Source organism: Talpa occidentalis, unplaced genomic scaffold (genome assembly GCF_014898055.3).
Source record: "Talpa occidentalis isolate TD23 unplaced genomic scaffold, MPIMG_talOcc4v2.1 talOcc4.16, whole genome shotgun sequence".
NCBI classification, from domain to species: Eukaryota; Metazoa; Chordata; class Mammalia; order Eulipotyphla; family Talpidae; genus Talpa; species Talpa occidentalis.
Window position 1 is genome coordinate 31184559 of NW_023601653.1, and position 24078 is coordinate 31208636.

Here is a 24078-nt window from a genome sequence, read left to right on the forward strand (position 1 = left end):
AAGGAGCAGTGTTGGGGAGGGAGGGTATTGGTGGGTGAAAAATTACTAAGAACAAGAGATTAATAAGATCTCAAGCATAAGGGTGGGGAATTGATTAGGTGTGGGGAGAGATCAGCTATCACTGGTAGGGGAGATTCTATCTAAATTGACTTACTGGGATACTTGCTAAGACTGAGCTCTGTGGGTCTGGCAAGGATGGAGGGAACAAGATTGAGGCTTAGTCAGGAACAGGAATTAGAGAAATCTGACTAATTTTGGTCAAGGAAGGTGCCTTGTCAAGATACATATTTAACTATTTACTGTTTCCTCTTCCTTTTCATGCTAGTTAATCACCTCCTAAGCTCGCTGAACTTGAGACATAACATTTGCCTTTGTTGTACTATGACACAGAGTCAGCACCCAAACCAAATACGTAAGTGCAGAATCATTGCTGCTCTTACTTATAGTAGTCACTTTATAAAATATTAACTTGAAGGTATTAATATGAAAATGGAGTAATGTGCATTTCTAAACTCTGACACATTGCCAAACTTGTGTTTCTATAAATATTTCTAAATATTTTCTTTTGCATATTCATTTATTTTTTAAATATTAATTTTTACATGCATTTTTTTGATAAATAGCTTTTTTTTAATTAATTTGTTTATTTATTTATTTATACAAGCACCGGGTACAGTCAGAAGCGCGAAGGTGAGAGAATTCACCAGAGCCAGAGCAGGGAGCAGAGCAGGCAGAAGGACCGAAGTACACTGCTGAGGGGAGCAGTGGGCGGCAGGAGAGGTCTGCGCGCCATGTGGGACCCTCGCCCGGTGGCCGGGGAGCAGCCGGGGATTGAACCAGTGCTGCAGAGGCTGCGGGCAGCTTCGCAACCCTGCACTCAACCGCTGCACCACCGGGGAGGCCCTTTACATGCATTTTTAAAAAAGCTTTATTTTTTTTATTTATACAATAGCTGGGGTGCAGCCAGAGGCGCGGGAAGGTGAGAGAATTTACCAGAGACAGAGCGGGGAACAGAACAGGCAGACGGACCAAAAGCACTGCTGAAGGGAGCAGAGCGGGACAGGAGAGGTCTGTCTTGCCATGTGGGAATCTCCCTTGACAGCCGGGAATCGAACCTGCGCTGCAGCTGACAGCTTCACAGCGCAGTGCTCAACCCACTGCGCCACTGGGGAGGCCCTGCATAGATATTTAAGAGAAAAAAAATTTACTAATTCATATAATTTCGTGAGTCCAAATACGAGTTAACTAAATTTCAGCAGAAAGTGAAACTGGTGGTTAACATTTCTGTTTTACTGTGGAGTAATGTGAGAAGTTCCCTCAGTGATTCTCTGCTAAGGAAACTTCAGAAAATGAGTCATATGCTTCAGCAGTTATGCTGGAAATCTCTCAGTAGCTGAACAAATATCTTTGAACACAAAAGGGAAATTGTGTTTGGGAAAATCAACTCTCATGTGGAGATGCTGGAAAGTGGACAGGCAGTTGCCATAGCAACAAACCAGTTGCATTAAGCTTGTAACCAGACACCAAATGCCAGAGTTTTCTGTGAGTCAATGTGTCTGTTAGTTTTGATCCAAATCAAAGTGACTCAAGAGTTTCACTTCTTTTTTGATCAAAGTCCTACTCAGCCTTACACTCCAACTCAACTATTGCCCTTTTAGTCTTGCATTTTATGACTTCCCTAAATATCCCCATTCTTCTGTGCTCCTTTATTTCCTTCACATACATGTCTTCCTTTTCCATTAAAATATGAGGCAAAAGCAGTCTTTCTTCATTATACTACCTCTTATCTTTCCATCTTAGTCAGCTCTGGCTGCTATAACAAAATATCATAGACTGGGTGACTTAAACAATAAAATGCATTGCTCATACTTTTGGAGAATGGTACATCCCGCCATGTGGGGGCTGGTTGATTTGGTGACTATTGAGGACCTTCCGCTTGGCTTGTTGAGGCTGCTTCTGCACTCTTCATATGACAGGGAGGGGAGAGGGAGAGACTGTTCTGGTCCACTCCTCTTTTTATAAAAACATTAATCCTACCATGTGGGCGGAATTTTCAGGTCTCATCTAATCCTAATTACTTCCCAATGCCCTACCCCTGGATGCCATCACATTGAGACTTGGGACTTCAACATGTAGGTTTGGAAGGGATAGAAACATTCAGTCAATACACCCTCCAATTTTGAATCTCCACATCAAATCATTTTAAATAAACAGAAGCTTACTTGGATAAGATATGTTCTGGTGCTTTTAGTCTTGCATTTTATAACTTCCCTAAAAATCTCCATTCTTTGGTCTGTCTGCTCTGTCTCTGGTAAATTCTCTCACTGAGACACTTGGAAGAGCTCAGTCTTTAAATATGTTTGGTCTGATGTCATAAGTCCTAGCCACAAGGGGTTAGCAAGCACGGCTAACCCTTGAAATAGGGCTCATCTCAGTCGGAAAGTCTTTCAAGTGTAAAATATGCACTGTATTTTAAAGACTTGGCATGGAACAGGAATATTAAGTTTCCCTCGATATATTTTTTATATTGATTACATGTTGAAATATTTCATATGTTGGATTAAGATTTATTTTAAAATTGACTTCACCTACTCCTACTTTTTATTTTTAGCATAACTATGAGAACGTTTAAAATAACATGTGTGGCTTGTGTTATATTTCCGTCAGACATGATGTCTTACATAATCCATGATGTTCAGTATGAATAGTGACCAATACACAAGTATGGACTGAGAGATTTTATGAACTTTGTGTACTAGCCTGTACTTACAGGAATATTATGGCTTTTATAATTTTCCAAACTATATAGTAAATTCAATTTTCTTATCAATATGAAATTAGGATCAGAAAGCAGTTGATGACAGCACTACCCCTACCCAAATGTTTATATAGGTTTTGTCCTAACATATTCTTGTATAATGTTTAAATATAGCCATTCTCTGATCCAAATATTTATATTCAAGTGACCATCGTTACAAGGTGGCATAGAGCAGTCAAAACTCTCAATACACACACACACACACACAAATTCATTAATAAACCTATATATAATTACTGTGAATGGAAATGTTATGATTTCTTGATCATCAACATCTAATCTTTTCAAGGAGTGTTAATATCTGTAATTCTTCCTAATTTTGTAATGCTGTCAGTATCCTGTAATACTAGAATATACAATAAAATAAGTCAATTACAAAGTGAATTTGCAACTCATCAAAGATTCAGACTTTTAGATATTTATTCAAAAACTGATGACAAATAAAATGCTGACCAAAATTAAATCAGTTAACATTTGAAGGAGAATAAACAAAACAAGTACTCCATTCATCCTTAAAAAGTAAAAAATTAAATTTCAAAGGACTGTAAAAATTCTTGGGAAAATTGATAAAAAGCTCTCATATATGCATACCAACTGTGTGTGTGTGGTAAATATATATGTACAAATGTATATATACACATATAAGTTTATATAATTATTCTCTTTACTTTGAAATGTGAAGTGAATTATACTGTTTTGTGTTACCACATAACTTTACTAAAAAATTATCTTGGTTCCCTCAATCAACAATCATTCTATCCTTTTTCATTTCTCAAATTAGTCTATACTTGCAAATCCCAATTAAAAATTTGACAAATGTGAGGGGAAAAATTTTTCAAATTTTCACATTTATTTTTCAAAAGAAAATCCCATTAAAATTGTTTTATCCACATTTCACTTTGAATTTTTGGTGCCCATAAAAAGTATATTTGCTTAAAATAGTCCTTTTCTAATACCAATTATCCTAAATCAGTTGTGCTTGCTAAATTTTAAACATCACTATAAATTCAAACCAGTTAAGTGTGTTTTCTAAATTAGTAAGCATGCAGAAATGAAGAAATATGAATAGATTAACACCTGTGCTTATGAAGTGCTTATGTCATCTCAATAACACTACTAGGTTTAGTTTATTCAAGAGTTAAATTTATTAGGCATCTGAACAAAACCTGACTATGAAACTTATTACACATTTTGAAAATTGGACACGCAGAAAACCACTATAAACGATGTCAGGCAGCTAGAAAGGAATTCCTGCCTATGTACAATGAGCAAACTGTAGGAGCCAGTACGCCAGGCATCTTCAAAAGGAAGTGCTGCTACTTCCCTAGTCCAGCCAAAGTACGTCAGAGATGCTTTTAGCAGAGTCCTCTGCAGATGCTACATGAGGGTGTGTTGGCTTCTCATCGCGGGGAGGGGAGGGTGTACATATGTCTTACTATACTTTCTGAGACTGTTCTTTCTGAAAAACACCATTATTTGTTGGTGGAGTAGCTGATTGCTTTGTATTCGAGGTCAACAATGGTAGAAATATAAGATATAAAGAGCTACTGTAGTCATTGTAATCTGACAGAATGGAGTTTCTCATCAAATATTCAGTCATGTTTACACTACTCAAATACCTACACATTTTAGTCCCATCGCTCATTTCTTTTTTTTCTTTTTAAAGATTTATTTATTGGGCTTCCCCGGTGGCGCAGCGGTTGAGCGCTGGGTTGCGAAGCTGCCCGCGGCCTCTGCGGGGCCGGTTCAATCCCCGGCTGCTCCCCGGCCACCGGAGGAGGGTCCCGCATGGCGCGCAGACCTCTCCTGCCGCCCGCTGCTCCCCTCAGCAGTGTACTTCGTTCCTTCTGCCTGCTCTGCTCCCTGCTCTGGCTCTGGTGAATTCTCTCACCCTCCCGCGCTTCTGACTGTACCCAGTGCATGTATAAACAAACAAACAAACAAACAAATAAATAAAAATACATGCCTCTTTGAAAAAAAAAAAAGATTTATTTATTTATGCATACAAGAACTGGGGTACAGGCCAGAGGTGCAGGGGGTGAGAGGATTCACTAGAGACAGAGTGGGGAGCAAAACAGGCAGATTGACTAAAATACACTGCAGAGGGGAGCAGCGGGTGAGACAGGAGAGGTCTGCTGCGCCATGAGGGTTGCTCTCTGAGTGAGGATCAAACTCGTGCTGCAGAGGCTGTGGATAGCTTCACAGTGCTGTGCCTAATCCGTTGCACCACCATGGAGGACCCATTTCTCATTTCTGAGAAAAAAATGACTGTACTTCCTCAAACCAAAGGAAACTGCATTTTTAAACAGCAATTGTCGTTTCCTGTGAACATTTTAGTTCATTTTTTTTTTCTTATTTTATTTTTTTTTTAAATAATGTTTGCGGAAGTAAAATTTTTTGCACTTTTTTGGCTGAAACATCTTTAAGAGCATGTCCTTTCAGCTGCAATTTCAGGAGCAACTATATTTTTATTACATGGTTTTTAAGATTACTTGATTTATTAAATTATGCATTTATATATATTTAATAAGAAAAAAAATATTTTATTTATTTATTCAGATTAAAATAAAAATTTATTTGTAGAAGAACCAGGGTACAGGCCAGATGTGCGAGAGGGTGAGAGGAGTCAACAGAGACAGAGCGGGGAACAGAACTGGCAGATTGAAAGACACTGCTAAGGGGAGCAGAGGGCGAGACAGGTGAGGCTGCTGCACCATGTAGATCAGCTCCCTGGCTGGCCGGGATCGAACCTGTGCTGCAGAGGATGTGGATAGCTTCACAGTGCGGCGCTCAACTGCCTGCACTACCAGGAAGGCCCCCCCCCCCCCCCCGCAAAATGTTTTTAACATCTTCAATACTATCCTTTGTCCATGACCCAGGATCCTGTATCTTGTGTTAGTACCCTTGAAACTGTGGTTTACTAGCTTGTTAGCTTGCAAAAACACAAGACTTCCTAACGTGAGATGATTTGGACTTCTTTATCCTCATGTTCATTTTTGAAGTGAACTTAGTAAAATGTTTGCACATTTCATTTAAATATGACCTTTATTGACAAAATTAGTCAGTATTTTCATTTGCTGTTCTTTTACTTTCTTTAGGACCTCTAGTAAGTGTCCCTTATTTTATTCTTGACATTGGCATCTTTGCTTTTTTTCTTGATCAGTCTTGCTAGGTGGTTACCACTGTTATTAACCCATCCATATACATGGGCTCAGCCAGGATTCCATAGGGCTGACAGTTGCAAAGAGGTTTAAAAGCTTGGGCCAAAATCAGTGAACCAAGCAGAGGGAAAGGATTGAAAAAAGCAAACCAAATCATAACCTAAATAGGAAACTTGCTAATGGTCAGTGTCTGAGGTCCTTTGATATCTAAAATTTAAAGTCTGCAAAGAAAAAGTCAAAAATAACCACAGGCAGGGCCTCCCTGGTGGTGCAGGGGTTAAAGATAGCACTATTAAGCTATTCCCAGCCACTGCAGCACTTGAGTTCCATAGGCTGGCCAGGGAGAAACCCACATGGCCCAGCAGACCTCTCCTGTCTCCCCGCCTGCTCCCCTCAGCAGTGAATTTCAGTACATCTGCCTGTTCTGCTACCCCACTCTCTTTGGTGAATCCTCTCACCATCCACACCTCTGGCTTGCACACCAGATCTTGTATGCATAAATAAATAAATCTTCAAAAAAAAATCACAGGCATGAACAAGTGAGTTTGTTTTATAGGCCTTTTCTAAGGAAGATACCTGTCATCTATGAGACTGAACTTACAACTTCATGAACAGATGTGGAAATGTAGAAGATCACATGTTGATTTAAATGAAAAACAAGAAAATAGAATAAAATAATACTATTTGTCATTTTAAGAAAGATATCTTCCAGTGTTGAGTTACTAAGATGCCAATTTTAAGTCACTGGTTAACATGATTGACTCTCATAGCTTTACACGAGCAGTTAGGACTGGGGTTAAGCAGTCCATTAAACACTATATTTCATTTTGAGTTTCACTATTTTTAGATTGTCTTGAAGGGAGGGAAAGTGTATTAATTGTACCAAAACTCATCTACAGTGACTTGACTACAAGACTTAGTTAAGAAATGCAAAAGTTTGGAGTCTAACAACTTGATTTCAGTATTACCAGCTCTTCTTATTTTCCTGCTTCATAATTCTTAACATGTGATTTTTCCACTCCTGCTTCTTATCTTGTGGTCACAAGACAAGTGCTCCATCAAGGACCTCATGCCTATACCCCAAAGATGAAGAAGGAAGGGATTGTGTTTTTACATCAGACTAGGAAGACAATGGAAATAACTAATTTCTATTTTGTGTAGGAGGCAGGAAAATAAGTCACCTCAAGATCTGTCATTCAGAGAGATATCAGCATCGCTGGTCAAGGCATCTATTGTAGGTGAGGTTATGTTCATCCGAAAGACATGTTTAGTTCCTAACCCCTTGTACCTCAGAATGATCTTTGGAAATTGGGTTCTTGTAGATGTAATCACATTCAGATGAGGTTGACTAGTACCCTTATAAGAAAAGGAGAAGAGAATGCAGAAACAGAGAGGAGACCATGTGAAGGTAGAGGGGGAGGTTGGAACCAAGGACTCTTCCACGGCCATGGAATGCCACAGGCTATTAGAAGTTGAAAGAGACAAGAAAACATGTCACACATGCTCAGTGGGAACAGTGTCAACCAGCACCTTGATTTTGAACTAGGGAGCTCTAGAACTCTAAAAGAATAAATTTCTCTTGTTTGAAGTCACCCAGTTTGCAGCACTTTATTTACATTAGCCCTGGGAAGTAATAAAGCATGTACCCTAGATTTACAAGGGGTATTGATTTCTTTTTTTTTTTTAAGATTTATTTATTTATGCATACAAGAACTGGGGTATAGGCCAGAGGTTCAGAGAGGTGAGAGGATTCACCAGAGACAGAGTGGGGAGCAGAACAGGCAAATCTACTGAAATACACTGTTAAGGGGAGCAGCAGGCAAGACAGGAGAAGTCTGCTGCGCCATGTAGGTTAGTCCCTGGCCGGGGATGGAACTTGTACAGCAGTGGCTGCCTATAGATTCATAGTGCTGAGACTTAACCCCTTGTACCATTAATTTTGAATTGCAGAATTTAAGAGGACAACAAACAACTCTGTATTCAGATCTTAGCTGTCATCCTGGGGAAGTAACAATTTTCCTCTCTGGAATCTTAAAAGTTTAAGTAAGATAGGCTACAGATATGCTTTGATCTATGTAAAATGTCAGGCACTGTAGGTGAATCCTTTCTTACCCACTATGACAGCATGTAAGTTGTCACATGTAAGTAAATACCTAAGATTTCATTTTAAAGTAGAAACTGCCATGAGGAGTGCAATTCACTGATGGCCTCCAGCTGCAGTGCCTTTGGGATCTGCTACAACATCTCAGCCAAGGGTGTGCTTTTCCCCGGCAACCCCAGTCAATGACTAGACACAACAGCCTTACCAAGTAACTTCTGTCCAATATGTACATCTTCCAACACAAAAGATTTCCATGGGGATTTTTGCAATCATAGTCTGAAATAACCTAGAGAATATGTTGAAGAGTAGATGGAGAAGTTATACGTGTAGATTCCTAAAAAGTTGTCATAGTGGGAACTGAATGTGGTATCATGAATCAAAAGACAATTTTCTCTTTTTAACAGCAGAAGCAATACTAACTCCACACAGTGGTTTTGAATATTAAATAACTATGTGAAAGCATTTAGGAGACTGGGTAGAAAGGAGACTGACTTCATAAAACTATATATATATATGTCTATATATCTCTCTCTCTATATATAAGACATATATAAATATATATATATATCAATATATTTAGAGCAGAGCTTTTGGGGGAAAAAACAAAAAAATAAAATGAAAACAAACACATAAAAAGCCCAGAAATTACAAAATCCAAGAGGATGGTTCAGGACTTTTTGTACAAGTTTATCTTGTCTCATTTATGGACAGGCTTTTAATATAATAAGTTTACTAAATGTAAAGTTTCTAGCACTTTATGTATTTTTGTACATTAGATATTTTTATTCAGTTCATTTATTAGTGTTAGAAGTAGTAAGTAGTTAATTTGTGAGCTTTTACTATACTTATTGAATAACTATATATAAATAACTATTTTTAAACATGAAATTTATTTTTCCACATAAATGATAGCCAGATTGCTCAATCACAATGAATTGATTTTTGACATTTATTAGTCTTTGGCAGCAACACATTATATAGTCTAAAAGAATTACAGCAAAGCTTTCGTGAAATACTGAACATGAAGTAGACATAATAAATTTGTCCTCTAACAGCGTACACAAGTACCACTCAAACTATTCCAAACACAAATATTACAAAGATAAATAAATAATGATATTAGATGCCTTGATATCACATGGAAAATACCACCATCACCAATAGCGATAACAACTATAATAAAAATGATTAAAAACAACATAATCCAAACTTATTAAATGGTTGTTCTGAAATTGGAATGGTAGTAAGCATCTTATATGATCTTTTTTAATATTTGAGAAGCTCATTTAAAGATATTTAAAATACAGATGTAGAAACATACAGATAGAGACATATTTAAAAAATGGAAATTCCCTCCCTTATCAGATTAACATAGTATCATCTTAATATTAATTAGACTGTCAAATCTTTTTAGAATTTTTATCATCACATCTTTAGCTATTCTTAGGGGCCAAGAGTTTGCCTTACAACATATACTATAAAATACATTTTTTGCTTCTTTGTTTCATTTAAATTTGCTGGATAAGGATGGGAAGAGAGAGGGAAAAAAACGTATTGCAAGAGTAGTTCTCGTTTGCTAAAATTTAGTGTTTTTTATTTTTTGCTTTTTAAAAAATATTTCCCTTTGTTTATTCATCAGTGTTAATCTTCACAGTACTTTTCTATGTCTCCTCCTTCTCCCGTACCTCTTGCACTTTATTCTCCACCTCTTTTGGCTCTCCTTCAGTTTCCCCAAGCTTGTTTAACATTTCTTCTTCTAATAATATATTTGGAAAGTGAGACTGCACTATCAAAACAGCTGTAGTACATAGCGACAAGCATACCAGTCTTAGTAATAAAGTAAGTATGCACATTGGATCACACACAAGAGGCCGGGGTACTTCCCATTTTGGATACCAAAATTTGTAATCTGTAAATAAAGAAGCGATTGAAAGCAAGATTTCACATAAACTAGTAAAATCATTGAAGAAATAAAGGACAATAATACATACATGTGGCTTGGTCACGCTCTGCGTTACCTAGAAAGAAAAAGACCGTAAAGAAATTTTGTCATTTCACCTTTTCTCTAGACTATAAGATAATTTGTCCAACAACCATGACATCATTCTCTGAGTTCTTAAGCAACATGGTATCATCATTGCTGCTCCTCAAACTAGTAGCCTGAATTAAATACATTATATTTGCTTTTCATAAAAGTTAGCCTGCTCTGCTAGAGAAAACATCGATATATAAGAGAAATTGTGGATTCTGGTATTAATTCTTTCTCTAAATCCTTTTTTCACCTTATCTAATTCATTTCACTTCTGTACTCAAAAGATTGTTGCAGCTTCAACATTTTAGGATTTTATAATATCTTATTTTTATCTCTCTTCCCCACCCTTCTACCCCCAATCATTTCCAATTAATCTTCTGAATCTACTCACTTTCTTCAAGAATTTTTATTTTCAGAAGCTGTCCGTTGTTCTTCCTTCCCTAGATGGCAAAGTTAACTCTCTAACCTGTCATTCAATCATTTTACTATGTAGCCCCCTATACTATTACAATCCTTTACAGGAAATAAATTTCTATACTTTACAGGAAATACATTTCTTTTCCTTTGCTCACCTGGGCAGAGAGGCCCACACAAATATTCCTAGATGTCACTAGGAAGGAGAGTGGGAGCATAGAAGAGTTCTCACACATAGACAGCCCAGTGAAACCAGGGGCTTTTTCTTGTGTTGATACTAACCTTAGAGGAAAATCAGAAATTGCTATTCAGGTACCTTGGAGAGTTAGTAACCTTCTGTTGGATACTTGAAGCTTTTAGCCTTTTGTGCGTGGTCTTATTTATTGTTTCATATTTTATGTAATGATTCTGATTTTCTAGCCCCTTTTAAAAATATCTTTTATCACGTCATCTGTATTTTTTCTGCTTCACTCTGTATATGTAACTAATGATAGCTTAGTAGAGCCATGATATAATTAGTACATTTACTCTTCATTACTAATTTTCATTGATTGCATTCTTGTTTTACTTTTGGTTTTGATTTAGTATTGAAATACATTTATATTTACTTAAATCTCTATTGTTTGATTTATCAGCTTTAAATGATATCTCTAGGACTCTGGTTATAAAAGACAAGAAAATTGAGTACATTGTTCTTTTTATCCCTCTCTTTTCATTAATTATGCCATTTGTATATGTTAGCAAAATTTGTTATGTTTACATTTTGTTTTTATAACCATAGCCTTTAGATTTTAATCTTGATCAATTAAGATTTAAAGCATAGAGAGATGGTGAATATGACATTAACAGTGTTCTCTGCTTTGTTTCCAGAAAGATAATCTAAAAGTAGCCCAGAGGGCAACTAGTTTGAGAGGGTCCAGTGACGGGGCAAAACTAGGGTACTTGTTGGACATCAGAGGCAAGCATTGAGCACACAAGAAGGAATACTGAGGAAATTCAACTCCATACAACAAAAAGTGGGTAGGGAGAGTTGCTAGAGACTATGGCTAGGGGTGGCAGCATGCCATGCAAAACTCAGAATTGTACTCTCAGATTTGGGTGACAGCTCTGAGAAAGGTTATCTGAGTTGCATGGAGGCACCCTCTTAACTGAAGGGATATTGTGTGGAGGAGCTGGGGTGTGCCAGGCTTGCCAGGTTCCCAGGGAAGAGGATAGGGAAGTGGATGTACATCCCTTACCCACCCTGGCAGGACTGGTGCTAATCTGTGAAGCTCTCCGATAACAGACAGATGCAGGCACACAGGTCTGGAAAGCCCAGAGTGGAGTGTTTTCAAAGGTGCCACAAACACAAGCCCACTTCAGTACAATTTTCACCAGTAACTGGACCCCTTCAGAGATCTTACACACCTCCCTTCTCCAGCTACAAGTCATTTTCCCCCAAAACACAAGATACTGACAGGCCAAGCCAAAAAAAAGAAAACCTACAGTGCCATCTGCTGGAACAGTAGAAATTCAGCATCCTTAGAACATTTGAAAAGATGGCGAGCTGGAAAGCTACACAGTGGGCTGACAGAAAAATAAAATACATGGCACCTCGCATCCCACAAATCTCCATAATCTAACCACAAAGGCATTAGAGCCCTTTTCTTCCTATCAGATACAGATTTCAAAATTGCCATGTGAAAGAAATTCAAAGGAATAGAAAAAAACACAGAAAATATGATCAATGATATACAAGAAAATACAGAAAAGCAAATGGATGTCCTGAGAATTAAAATTAATGAACAGGCGATAAAATTGAAACATTAAATAAGAAAATAAAGGAGTTGCCGGATGTAAAACGATCATTAGACGAGATAAAATAATTCTTTGAAAGCTATGCAAATTGAATAGACCAAATGGGAGATTGAATCATTGATCTCAAAGATGGTAACACACAAATAATCCATGAGGAAGAAAAAAGAAATATAAAAGAAAAACTGAAGAAACACTATGAGAATTATGACTTCATTAGGAAATGTAAGTATAAAAATAATAGGTATCCAAGAAGAGGAAGAGAGAGAGAAGGGAACAGAAACTTATTCAAAGAAATTAATAGAGGAAAAATTCCCAAACCTGGGAAAGAACTAAATATATGAGTGCACGAAGCTAAAAGAACACCAGATGATCTCATCTCTCTTGGTCTTCACAGAATTGAAGAGTTAGGGCACAGGGCTAGATTAGTCCTTGGCTAAAATGTTATGGCTAGTTGGTCTTCTAACCACACCACTCAACTCTCTCCTTATCTGCAATCAGGCTGTTTTGCTTTTGCTTTTTTCATTCATGTATTAATTGAAGCACTACTTTTAATTTCTTTCAAGAACTTTTGCTTTGTGAACACAACTTGGCTAACTGGGCTCTTCAAAAAGAAAAAAAAAAGAGGCTGTGTCCTTGTGGTTACATGTCTCTATATTCTTTAAGCATTTCTTGCTTTTGGATATAAAAAGAAGTTCTGGATTTCCCTGCCTCTGTCCTAGATATTTTCTTTCTCCAATGCTCACTTTTAGTACAGACTGAAATTTAGAAATCAAGGTATGGGCGCTGATTGTGTTCATTGGGGGGATCGGTGATGGTAGAATGGGGGTTGGGGGTTCTGCTCCAAGGTCATTTCTGAGCTTAGGGAGTATATGTATATAGATAGATCATATACAAGTATTTCCATCTATGTTTAGTTGCATGTTTTGAAATCCTTACATGCTAATACCTGTACTTCGAATTCATAACCACAAGGTCCATGCTTATTTTCCTCCGTTATGTATTTGTATTCCATCTTCTGACAGAGAACTGATGCCTATTCTTTTTTTCCCCATTGTGGCTCTCATTATTCTTAATCTATTTGCATATTTGATCAAACCCCCAGTGTGCTTCCAATCTCCAATTGTTAGGGGGAAAGATGTCCTGAGCTAATCCCATATAAGCTTTGTGGACTCCACCCCCATATTCCAGACCAAAGCTATCAGGACACTGGAAAAGACAAATCCCATCACCACCAAAGGGAAGGTGGCTGTGACCTGAGGGTGGAGTTAAGCAGCCAGGTTTGGTATAAAAACCAAACACGTGGGCCTTGGGGTCTCTCTCTTGCGCTCGCCTCCTGGCTTCAAGGCTGGTGGCTCGTGGCCAGCTCTCAGAGTGCTATTTGGGATTCCAGATTGGCGGATCGGGTAGGACACATTTAAGACTTTATCTCCCACTTTTCTCCCTGAGTTGCACATTTCCTCATTTCCCCTTCCCTTGTGAATAAACCTTTTATTAACCTTTCGCGTGAGCCTGCAGTAGAGTATTGATAAGTCCCATTAAGCGTGCAGGTGAGGACCCACAGTCAGGCAACCCGTTTTGTATCAGGGCTGCCCTGTAACACTATCATTGCCTCTACTTCATCCCTTACATGGGTACCCTCTTCATCCTGTATAAGCTGTCACAGCACACACCAGGTTGGTAGAGCTGTCAGATTTAGGAAACAAAAATATAGGCTATACAGGTAAATTTTAGAATGTAACAATCTTTTAGCTTAAGTATATCCCGTGCAATATTAACATGACAATAACTAGTGTACAGTTCATTTTTCTTATTATAAAATGCATTATACTTATTTTGATCTTTAAGTTATTTTCTTTATCTTACTGCATAGAAGATCTGTGCATCTGTCATATCTGTCACATCTAGAACAATGCCGTCCTGGCTTGTAAGGCTTTCTTTTCTGAGTTCCTCTAAAACAAACAAACAAAAACAAAACCATTTAGTTAGAAAATGTCTCAAATCCTGTGCTATTTAAATTTATTGTCATCAATTTTTAGTTTATAAAGGCAATTGAATTAAGAAAATGGGCTCAAGAAAGTCTTAAGCAAGAGACACAATATTTCCCTTCCCTCCCCCCCTTGGAAAACATTGTCTTTTGAAACTATTTCCAGGTCTTTCTTTGAAAACATTATTATTTAAGCCTGAGTTTTAAAGCACTTTTATTTCACCTTAGTTTGCAGCAAAATTTCCCCTAAATAGAATGCTATAGAATGTTTAGTAATTACTTGCTCTCTAGTTGGCATAGGTATATAAAAACTTCAATAGAAGTGATATATTTATTTTCTGAAGAATTCACAAAATCCTGAAATGCCTATTGTCTCAAAGACCAAGATGTATGGATTATTTCAAGGTCCACTCAGAAAAAACGTAAATATATGAACAGTGAAAAAAATCTAAGTGGTATTTTTACAAAGATGTTTTAATCCACTGCCTACAGCACAGGGGAGAATTGAGTAACTATTACATCAACTGTGCAGAGTTAAGTAAGGAAAATAGGCCCAAAAGTAGATATGAAAGCTCTATGATAAGAAAGATACGGAAAAATATTTTTGAGTGAGGGGAGGGTCATTAATATTCATCATTTAAATAAGATTGCTTATTAATTTACTCAGTGCACTGTTAGACATATAAGCAAGCATCAGGCATATAAATCTCAGTTAGGCCATTCTGGACCATGTAAAAGAATGGCCAAACAGAAGAAATACATATACAAATATGTGAATATTAAACTTCTGAGTCATGTCTTTTTTTTTTTTTTGATACCCAATTAGCTATCTGATACCCTTGAAAAGCAAGTTTTTCAGTCTATCAAGGACACTCAGAAGTTTGTGGTTATTTGTAGATCGCATATCACTTCTCTAATTTCACTTTTTGCTATCAAAACACTTCAAGGAAAAAAAAATACATTTTTGTATTTTTAGATCCCTGTTGGGTCAGGAATGTGCTAACATGACCCTGGGGACATGCTGAGGGACGAGTCGTGGAGCAGGTTTGCAAGGCAAGACTCTGCTGCTCAGTGAGCAGCCCTCTTGGTGTTTATTAGCAGTAAAAAATAGACATGATTGTTTATGTGACAATGGCAGGAGGAGCAGTGCCCAGGGAGACAAAGGGAAGTCAACTTTATGGGGAACAGGAGGGGGCATGTTGGCCACATATACAGGGAGGACTTCCCACGCAGGTACTTGGTTTAATTTCTGAGCTACTTCTAGACCACCTGAGGCCATGGCCACACAATCAGTCAACAACAACCTAGGCGTCCCAGGCTGCCTCGTAATGTGGGCCATTGTCTTAAGGCGATCATGCAGGGGTGCCTTATCCAATTCTTTCACACATACACAGGTGCAGAGAGAGGCCATATATACAGGTGCAGAGGCCCCAAGTGTTAGAGAGGCCACAGATCCCAGCTAGAACACTAGCCTTCCAAAAATGTAAGAATTGATCTGGCCATATTTACCTATGTCCTAGTATACTTTTCCTGCCCTAAACCTTTATCACTGAAACACCTCCAACACAAAAACAGAGCTTATCCTACCTATCCCAAGACCCAAGGGATAGAGGACCACAACCTCTATACCTATGCAAAAAACTACTCACTATAAACACTGTCTTTAAAACCGGTAGCACAAGCCAATCACCCTGTGATCATAATGTCTGATAACTGTAGCCTGGAATAACTCTGAAAAGGCAAATAAATAAACAAATAAATATATAAATATTAGTCAACCAATCAATTAATTTCATACTGATCTAGAATACAATGGACCCTCTTTCTCCAAGATTTAAAGTTTCTGTTAGTATCTATATTGAATAGCCAGAAATGCCAGGCTATACATTGTCCATGATCAAAGGGTCAATCCATTTAGAAGCTTTAACAGCCATTAATATTTATGCCTCCAACACAGGAATACCTTCATACTGACCACACAATGTTTATAGGCCTTGAATAATTCCAGGTCAGTGAATATGATGGGCTCTATTTCCATGTTTAATTAGGCTATATAGCATAGTTGACCTTAAATTACAAATATTATCCAGGTGGACCTGATCCAATCAGTTGGGTAACTTAAAAAACAGAGTTTCTCTGGCTGGTCACAGAAGATAAACCAGGGATTTGAAACATTAGAAGGATCTGATGTGTCTTTAGTGACTTGAAAATGGTCAGAGACATGCATCAAGGAATGTGGACAGGCTCTAGAAGTTGAGAGCAATTCTTGGCTGGGACTCACAAAAGACATGGGGACCTGAGTCCTATAGTCACATGAAACTGAACTCTACTAACAACCTAAATGACCTTGGAAGCAGATTCCAGATAAGAATTTAGTCACTTAGTCCCACTTAGTCAGGGTATATTATTCTTTTTCTGTGTTTTTGGATTTGGTTTGTTTATATTTTGTTAAGAATTTTTGGATCCACATTGATGTATAGTTATGTTTGCTTGTGCTATCTTTTGTCTGGTTTGGATATTAGGGTAATGCTGACCTCATAAAATGAATTGATTACAGTTTCCTCTTATTTTTTAAAAGCGTTTGTAAAGAATTTGTATTAACTATTTAAATGTTTTGTAGAATACAATGATAAAGTGAAAAAAAAAAAAGAATTTAGTCAATACTTTGATTTGGCTTTGAGACTCTAAGCAGAGAATCTAGGTATATTGTGCCTAAACTTATAACCTACAGGTCTATTTGATAATAAATGGGTTATATTTTAAGACACTAAGTTTGTGGTAATTTATATGTAATAAAAGAAAACCAATCTGCATGCTCTAAACTTCATCCAAGATACCACAGTCTGTGGGCCTCCTTGGTGGTGCAAGGTGTTAAATCAGTACCATGAAGTTATCTTCATCACCAGTTCAATCCCTGGCCAGGGAGCTGACCCACGTGCCGCAATAGACCTCTCCTGTCTCACATGCTGCTCCCCTCAGCAGTGTAGTTCAGTAGACATGCCTGTTCTGCTTCACACTCTGTCTCTGGTGAATCTTCTCACCACCACCCACCACTGTACCTCTGGCCTACACCTCAGCTCTTGTATGCATATATATATATATATATATATATATATATATATATACACACACATATATATGTGTATATATATATGATACCACAGCTGTACTACCACAGAAACAATTGTTAAGAAGCAAGTTCTTGCTTCCACTTTGTACTCTATTTTTCCTATATTCCATTCACAACACAATAGTTAGATTAATATTTTTGCGTCTGTATGTTCTTTTCAAAACACAGATGTAATATCACACACTTGTTAAAGATTTTCCAATGGTTTTGCCATTACTTAGAATAAATTCTCAAGTCCTTCATATTTCCTGTGATCTTCTATTTGGTTAAGCTGTCACATAATTTACCTCAACTAGTAGTTCTAACCACAATTAATTATTTCTCGAACATGTTAAACTCAGTCTAAGTTCAGAGATTTTATACAGGTTGTTATTTCTATCTGAAACATTCTTTAGCCACTCTTTTCTCATTTGACTTTCAGCTCAAATGCCACCTCTTTTTTTAATCTGTATTTGATTTTAGCTATTTATTTGTTTATCTTAATATATTTTATGGCATATTTCAAAACCTAAGTAAATAGTATTTATTTATGTGTTCATTTATCATCTCCTTCTAAAACTATAAACTAAATATGGTAAGCAATTTCTTTTTGTCTTATTAGGAGATAGAACAGGAGATAGATTGTACATAGATGCTGAGTACATCAATGAATAATGGTACCTTAGACGAATGAATCCATTCTCTCCCTCTCCCACCAGTACCTAGTTCTCTAAATTTTCAATATTAATTGGTAGTCAATTTTCCAGTTTCTCTACATAATAGATAAATTCCAATGCTTCTAGTGTGTAGGAATGAAAGGAGGCTTAAAAATTTTTGCAGGGCCTCCCTGGTGGCGCAGGCGTTTGAGCGCCACACTGTGAAGCTGTCCACAGCCTCTGCAGCACGGGTTCGATCCTGGCCGGCCCCGGCAAGAATCCCACATGGTGCCGTAGACCTCTCCTGTCTCGCCTACTGCTCCCCTCAGCAGTGTATTTCAGTCAGTCTGCCTGTTCTGTTCCCCGCTCTGTCTCTGATGAATCCTCTCCCCCTCCCGCACATCTGGCCTGTACCCCGGTTCTTGTATAAATAAAATAAATCTTAAAAAAAAATTTTTTTTGCAATGGCTCTCCCAAACTTGTTTTGAGGTGCCTATGTTCAAAGTCTGCAAAGTTTTACAGCAGGAAGGGCCTTTCTGAGTCTAATTCAATTAGATCATGGTTAGGTTTTTGTCCTTATCTCGGGACATACAGTCAGTAATCAATATTCTTTTTCTTTTGGGTTTAGTCTTGAAAGCATTTTATCAAACAGAAATGCATTCTTAATTCTAACATGTTTTTTAATTTTTCCTGTTTACCTGACATACTAATTAGGCTATTTCTTCACATAGCTGGACATTATACTGCTACTACTTCTGTTATCATATTGGCCAAAAGAGAGCTTGAGATTTTCTAGACTAGGAGGCTAGATTTTCTATCCTCCAGACAGACATGGAGGCTATTCTAGAAGGTAGTTATTTCTCACCACAGAAAGGTATTCAAATAGAGAATATTCACATGGTAAGTAAAGTGGAAATAATTCAAGTTTTGTATGGAAAACTTGACAAGAAGACTTTTGAAGTACTATTTCAACTCTGAGATACTATAATGACTCACATGTGTGAAACTAGTGCCAATTATTAATGTAACTTCTAAAGGATAATCAACTAAAAGTATGCTTAAAGTAATAAGACTGATGTACTCCTGAAACAATTATTATAGCACATCTAACCTTATTTTCTTTTGCCTTTTTTTTATAAGGGAATAATCTATTTTGGAAAGTAATTTAAAAATAAATAATTTAACAATCCTATGCTAATTAGGCTAGATTATGAAGTAATACTAAAGTTAAAATCTTTTAGGAAGTAATTGATTTGTTTATATACAAAATGCCCATGTTACATGCCCGTATAAGACTCATTTCAAGATATAATGGAAAATATCTCAATATCCAATCTTTAATATCTTATATTTAACTTATAGCTCACAGAGACATTAGAAGACTATATTGAAACCTAGAAAAGTTTAATATTGAAAAATATACAATTTTAATATATATTTATTTTAATTTAAAGTTGCTTACCCTGGTGCGTAGTTACATATGAAAAGTGCTGCATCTTGAATACGTCCTATTCTTGGACAGGCAGTAACAGCACAACCAACTTTGTAAGTGAGATCCCAAACAACCTAAAATAAAAATTTCAGAGAAAACATAAAATATAATTCCAAACATTTATTTTGTATGCTACAAACAATAGTATATTGAATCCACATAAAACTTTAATCAAGCAGTTTGAGAATATAAATTACTCTTCATTGGATGCAGGTAGAAAATTGTCATGAATTAGGGAAGAAGTTTTAAAACTTTATTTAGAGAAATATTTTAATAGGTTTTGGCAATTCTGTATTCACAGGAGAAAGAATTTGAGAAACACTAACCCAGAATGATATTGTAGAGCCAAAGGAAGGCATCCCTGCTCAATAAATTTTCAACTTCTGGTTGAATCTGAAAGTTCTATGATATTGGTAGAAAGAAAAGGGAAAAGAGAGGAGAAAGATTTTGGAAGAAAAAAAGTTGTGAATAGAAGGGCGAAGAAAGCCCAAGATTATAGAAGAGAGGGAAAAGAAATATAAGATAGAGAGTAATGGAATGTTATTAACATTTCTCTTTCTACTTATGGAGGAAATTCCATTATAAAATAAAAGGGCTGTTCTTAAAAAATAAAAAAGATCAGGTCTATAAAAGGAAAAGCAAGTCTTGATATATGAAAATATGAGAATAACTGAAAGTATTCTTGAAATTTTCTGTATGGCTATTTCCATTAATTCCAAGTGGAAAAAAAAAACCAAAAACTTGTTTGTTAAGCTCTGTGGAAGAGACAGGAGTCATTTTTGTTTTTCCTTTTCTCTTTACCACAACCTTAGTGGTTTTAAACATGTGATTCTTAAAGAAACAGTGATGCATTAAAAGACTAGCTAGTAGAATGTCTATAGCAGTTAATGTGAAGTCAAATGCTGTAAACAAAAGTGTCTAGGAGAATAGAATTGGGGAATAAAAAAGACAGAAGAGGGTGATATGTAAAATAATTAGTGCATATATAGGAAATAAAAAATGGTTCAAAAGAGTATAAAGTGACAGGGTAAATTGTTAGACCTGAGGCAGGGAAATAAAACTATTAATTTGAATTAAAATATTTTAATCAATCAGTTATTTAGTAGTATGTATACTGAACATAAAAATACCAAATCTTTTCTTTATATTTATGGTCAGTGTTTTTAAAATAATTAGTCTGCTGGTTGCTTACTTCCTTTTCCAAATGCACATTCTTTTTAGAAAAACACCTTTCACCTTTGGATAGGGGATCCAATTTACTAGATTTAAAGGATTGTTTTAATTGCATGGTTCACATAATAGATGAAATTATAGACATCTTGAAGATTTAGAACTGCTTAGAATTTTTATTCTATTAGAAGTGATAATTTTTACCAGTTAAGTTTATTTATAAAATTGAAACATCATCAATAAAAACTTGGCAGTAAAGCAATTAAGACATCTATTAAATTAATAGTATAAAAATTATATACCTGCAGATAATTAGAACACTCTGATTTGCAAGTGTCATTTTCAAAGTCATAATTCTTCCTCTCTTCATACCAACTTCTAATGGCAATAGTTGCAGTGAACGCATTTTCAGGGCCGACCCAAATATTTTCACCAATACCGTTAAATACAGGATGGGCCATCTTTACTTCTTCTAAATGACTATTATGCTGAAGCAAACATTTTCTCCCCCATGCTCTAGCAGTCCGAGACAAAGCTACATCCCAAGTCTGAAAAAAATGCAAAAAGCAAAGAAAACAACGTAATGAGTTTTTTTGTGTGTACTCAAAATTATTTCCCTTGCGTGTTCACAGTTAAGTTTAAGGAAAACACATTTAAATTTGTGCAGATGGATCTTGTTTGCAGAATTTCTATGCAGGGAAAGTTTTTGGAGATAATCAAAAGTCAAACTACTACACCTTGAGAGAAAGGACTATGCATATATTTATAATTAAATCAGATTGTTAGATGATGCAAATGATTATAATAATCTTGTAGTCTGTTCAAAACAGTATAATCTTACATATAATCTGTTCAGAATATGTATTTTTAATCTCAAGCCTTTTCATATATAGTAATAATTTGAAATATTTATCTAAGAACTATCTTTTGAACACGGACTATATGCAAACTATTGTGAGGAGTAAAATAAGAAGTAAAACCTAAATTTTGTCATCTGATTGTCTACTGTTAGACTACCAGGGAGAGTCTATGTCCCCAGAAATGTGTGCCTTTGTCATTAGAGTCTCATTGAGTCCACTGTTTATAGTTAATCACAAGAACAAGAACAAAACACATAAAAAATCAATAAAATCAACAAATTAAGTTGCAAAACCAAAATATTGTGGTCCTATGTTACAGTATATCTAAAAAGTAGCAGCAAAAAGTTCAGGCTTTGGGGTGAGAACACCATGAGGGACAAAGCAGTCTTGGAGCAGGTTTGCAAGGCAAGACTCTGCTACTTGAGCAGAAGTTCTTGTGCCACTTATTGAAAGCACACAGGCCAGTAAAAGCTGATCACGTGACAGTTGTATGAGGAATAAAGTTCGGAGGGTGGGATTGGAGTCAAAGGAATTGGAGGGTGGAGGAATGAGAGACAAAGTTTTACGAGGGACAGGGAAGGGGACATCATGAGTCAAGAGATATTTGCGTCAGCAAAGTATGATGTTATCACAGGCAGAGTTATCTGAGACCACCATGGAGACAGTCACGTAATCAGATCAAGAGCGGCCTAGGGTGGTCCCAGGCCTGCCTCCTGATAAGGACTACACTCCTGTAGGTAGTCAAAGAATGCTCTGCTGTGATTAGCATATAGGAAATAGGTCACAGTTGCCTGTGAGTGCTCAGCTCATAGGAACCCACACCATACCAAGATTCCCTTAGATTATTTTATTTTCATAGATTATAAACAAATAATAGAAAATATATTATAGAAGATAAGCAAAATCGGCCTTTAGAACATCATTTGTAAAACAACTGCTTTGTACCTGTATATACACACACACATCAAACATCAGAAATGTTTAAAATGGGTACTTTATGATATTTTTCCCTTGCACTATTATAATCATAACACACACACACACACACACACACACACACACGCCCCGATATAATTGGCTTGTTAACTTTTGGTTTTCACTTGGAGATACTATTCCAAATTGGCACAATTGCCAATTGCACCAATCCAATGTTTTACAAACTCTATGTGATACTGAATACTATAAATTGCATATTATGTTAGCATTCCACTAGTAATAGCCTATTAGATTGCTTCTCATTTGCAAATAATGCTCCATGGACTATCTTTCTACTGCCTTATTTTGCATATTGTTTACACATCATATGTTTACTATTTACAGTCACTATTCTAAGTATTTTTGTGCATTATTTCACCTAATATTCACAATAACCCTATGCATTATTATTACTCTTTTGGTTTCACAAAGAAATTAACTAAAGCACAAATAAGTTCAATAACTTACTTCCAGCTACTTAATACCAGTATATTGTGGAGCCTGCATTTAAATCTGGAAAGCTAAATCTCATATCCAAGTTCCTAAGCAACTTTCTTCACTGTTTTCCATAATAGTGTGTATACATATAAGATAGTTCCAAATTCCTTTGTTCAAACTTGAATAAAGAAAAACCCAAGCTAAAAGTGAAGTTCTCTGTGATCTTTGACCCTAAAGATCAGTGGCCCAGACTTTCCGAGGCTGAGAGCTAGGGTCTATAGTGACAAAGGTTATCAGAAATTGGGGCAAAGACCCTTAGGACCTCACCATGAAGCGCAAGTTAGACGGTCGGGGATTGGCTTGGCCCCGGAGCTCATTGTGGATGTTCACGTACTCATTGATAAAGTCCACATCCTCTTCATCAGGCAAGAATCCCTCGTTCAAACCTGAACCCAGAAGTAATAGCCAGAACTCAAAGAGCCACAGCTTCAAAACGCCCCCTCGCGGCAGTAGGTGAGACGGGGCGGCCCACTCCCGGGCTGACCACCTTCGGGGCTCCATGGTCTACCGGCCACAGACAGGCCGTGGTCACGCGCACGCCGGCCCGGGTGCCCTGCCAAGGCGCGCGGCGGTGCTTGCCTAGGAGAAGAAGCGAGAAGTTGGAGCAGAGCCAGAAATGCGGGCTGGTAAAAGCTTGTTTTTAACTGTCTAGCCAAAGAGGCGTAAGTTAAGTGGGTGCAGGCTTTTCACTGAGCTAATGTAGCTCAATGTTATTCAGGGTGGATTTCTGCCATCAAATGCTGTGTCACCGTTTATTAATGAGCCATTTTTAAATGTCAATTGCTAAGTTATTAACATGTTATTAAAGTTATTAAAGGTCAATAGCTGAGTTATTAACATGTCAGAGGAACCTTCTAGTTATGGAAGAGCAAATGATCATTCTTCAGCGATACTGACGAAAATTCCATTATTTTTTCCCCTTCTTACTTGTTGGAAGTTTGATGCAGGTCACATCCTATTATTTTCCTTACGAACAACAAGAAAATATTCTAAAAAGGACTTCCTCATTAA

At 36.8% G+C, this 24078-nt stretch overlaps 1 protein-coding gene across 1 annotated transcript; it reads right to left on the bottom strand.

Annotated features, from left to right (window-relative positions):
• Positions 1-8994: 8994 nt before the first annotated feature.
• GLIPR1L2 (GLIPR1 like 2) lies at positions 8995-23589 on the bottom strand. The gene is made up of 6 exons (XM_037515246.2): positions 23335-23589; positions 21037-21282; positions 19535-19638; positions 14187-14272; positions 10072-10098; positions 8995-9989 (listed from the first exon to the last, which is right to left on the bottom strand). The coding sequence occupies exons 1-6, from the start codon at positions 23566-23568 to the stop codon at positions 9742-9744; spliced, it is 945 nt and encodes a 314-aa protein (XP_037371143.1). The 5' UTR covers positions 23569-23589; the 3' UTR covers positions 8995-9741.
• Between the last annotated feature and the right edge of the window lie 489 nt (positions 23590-24078).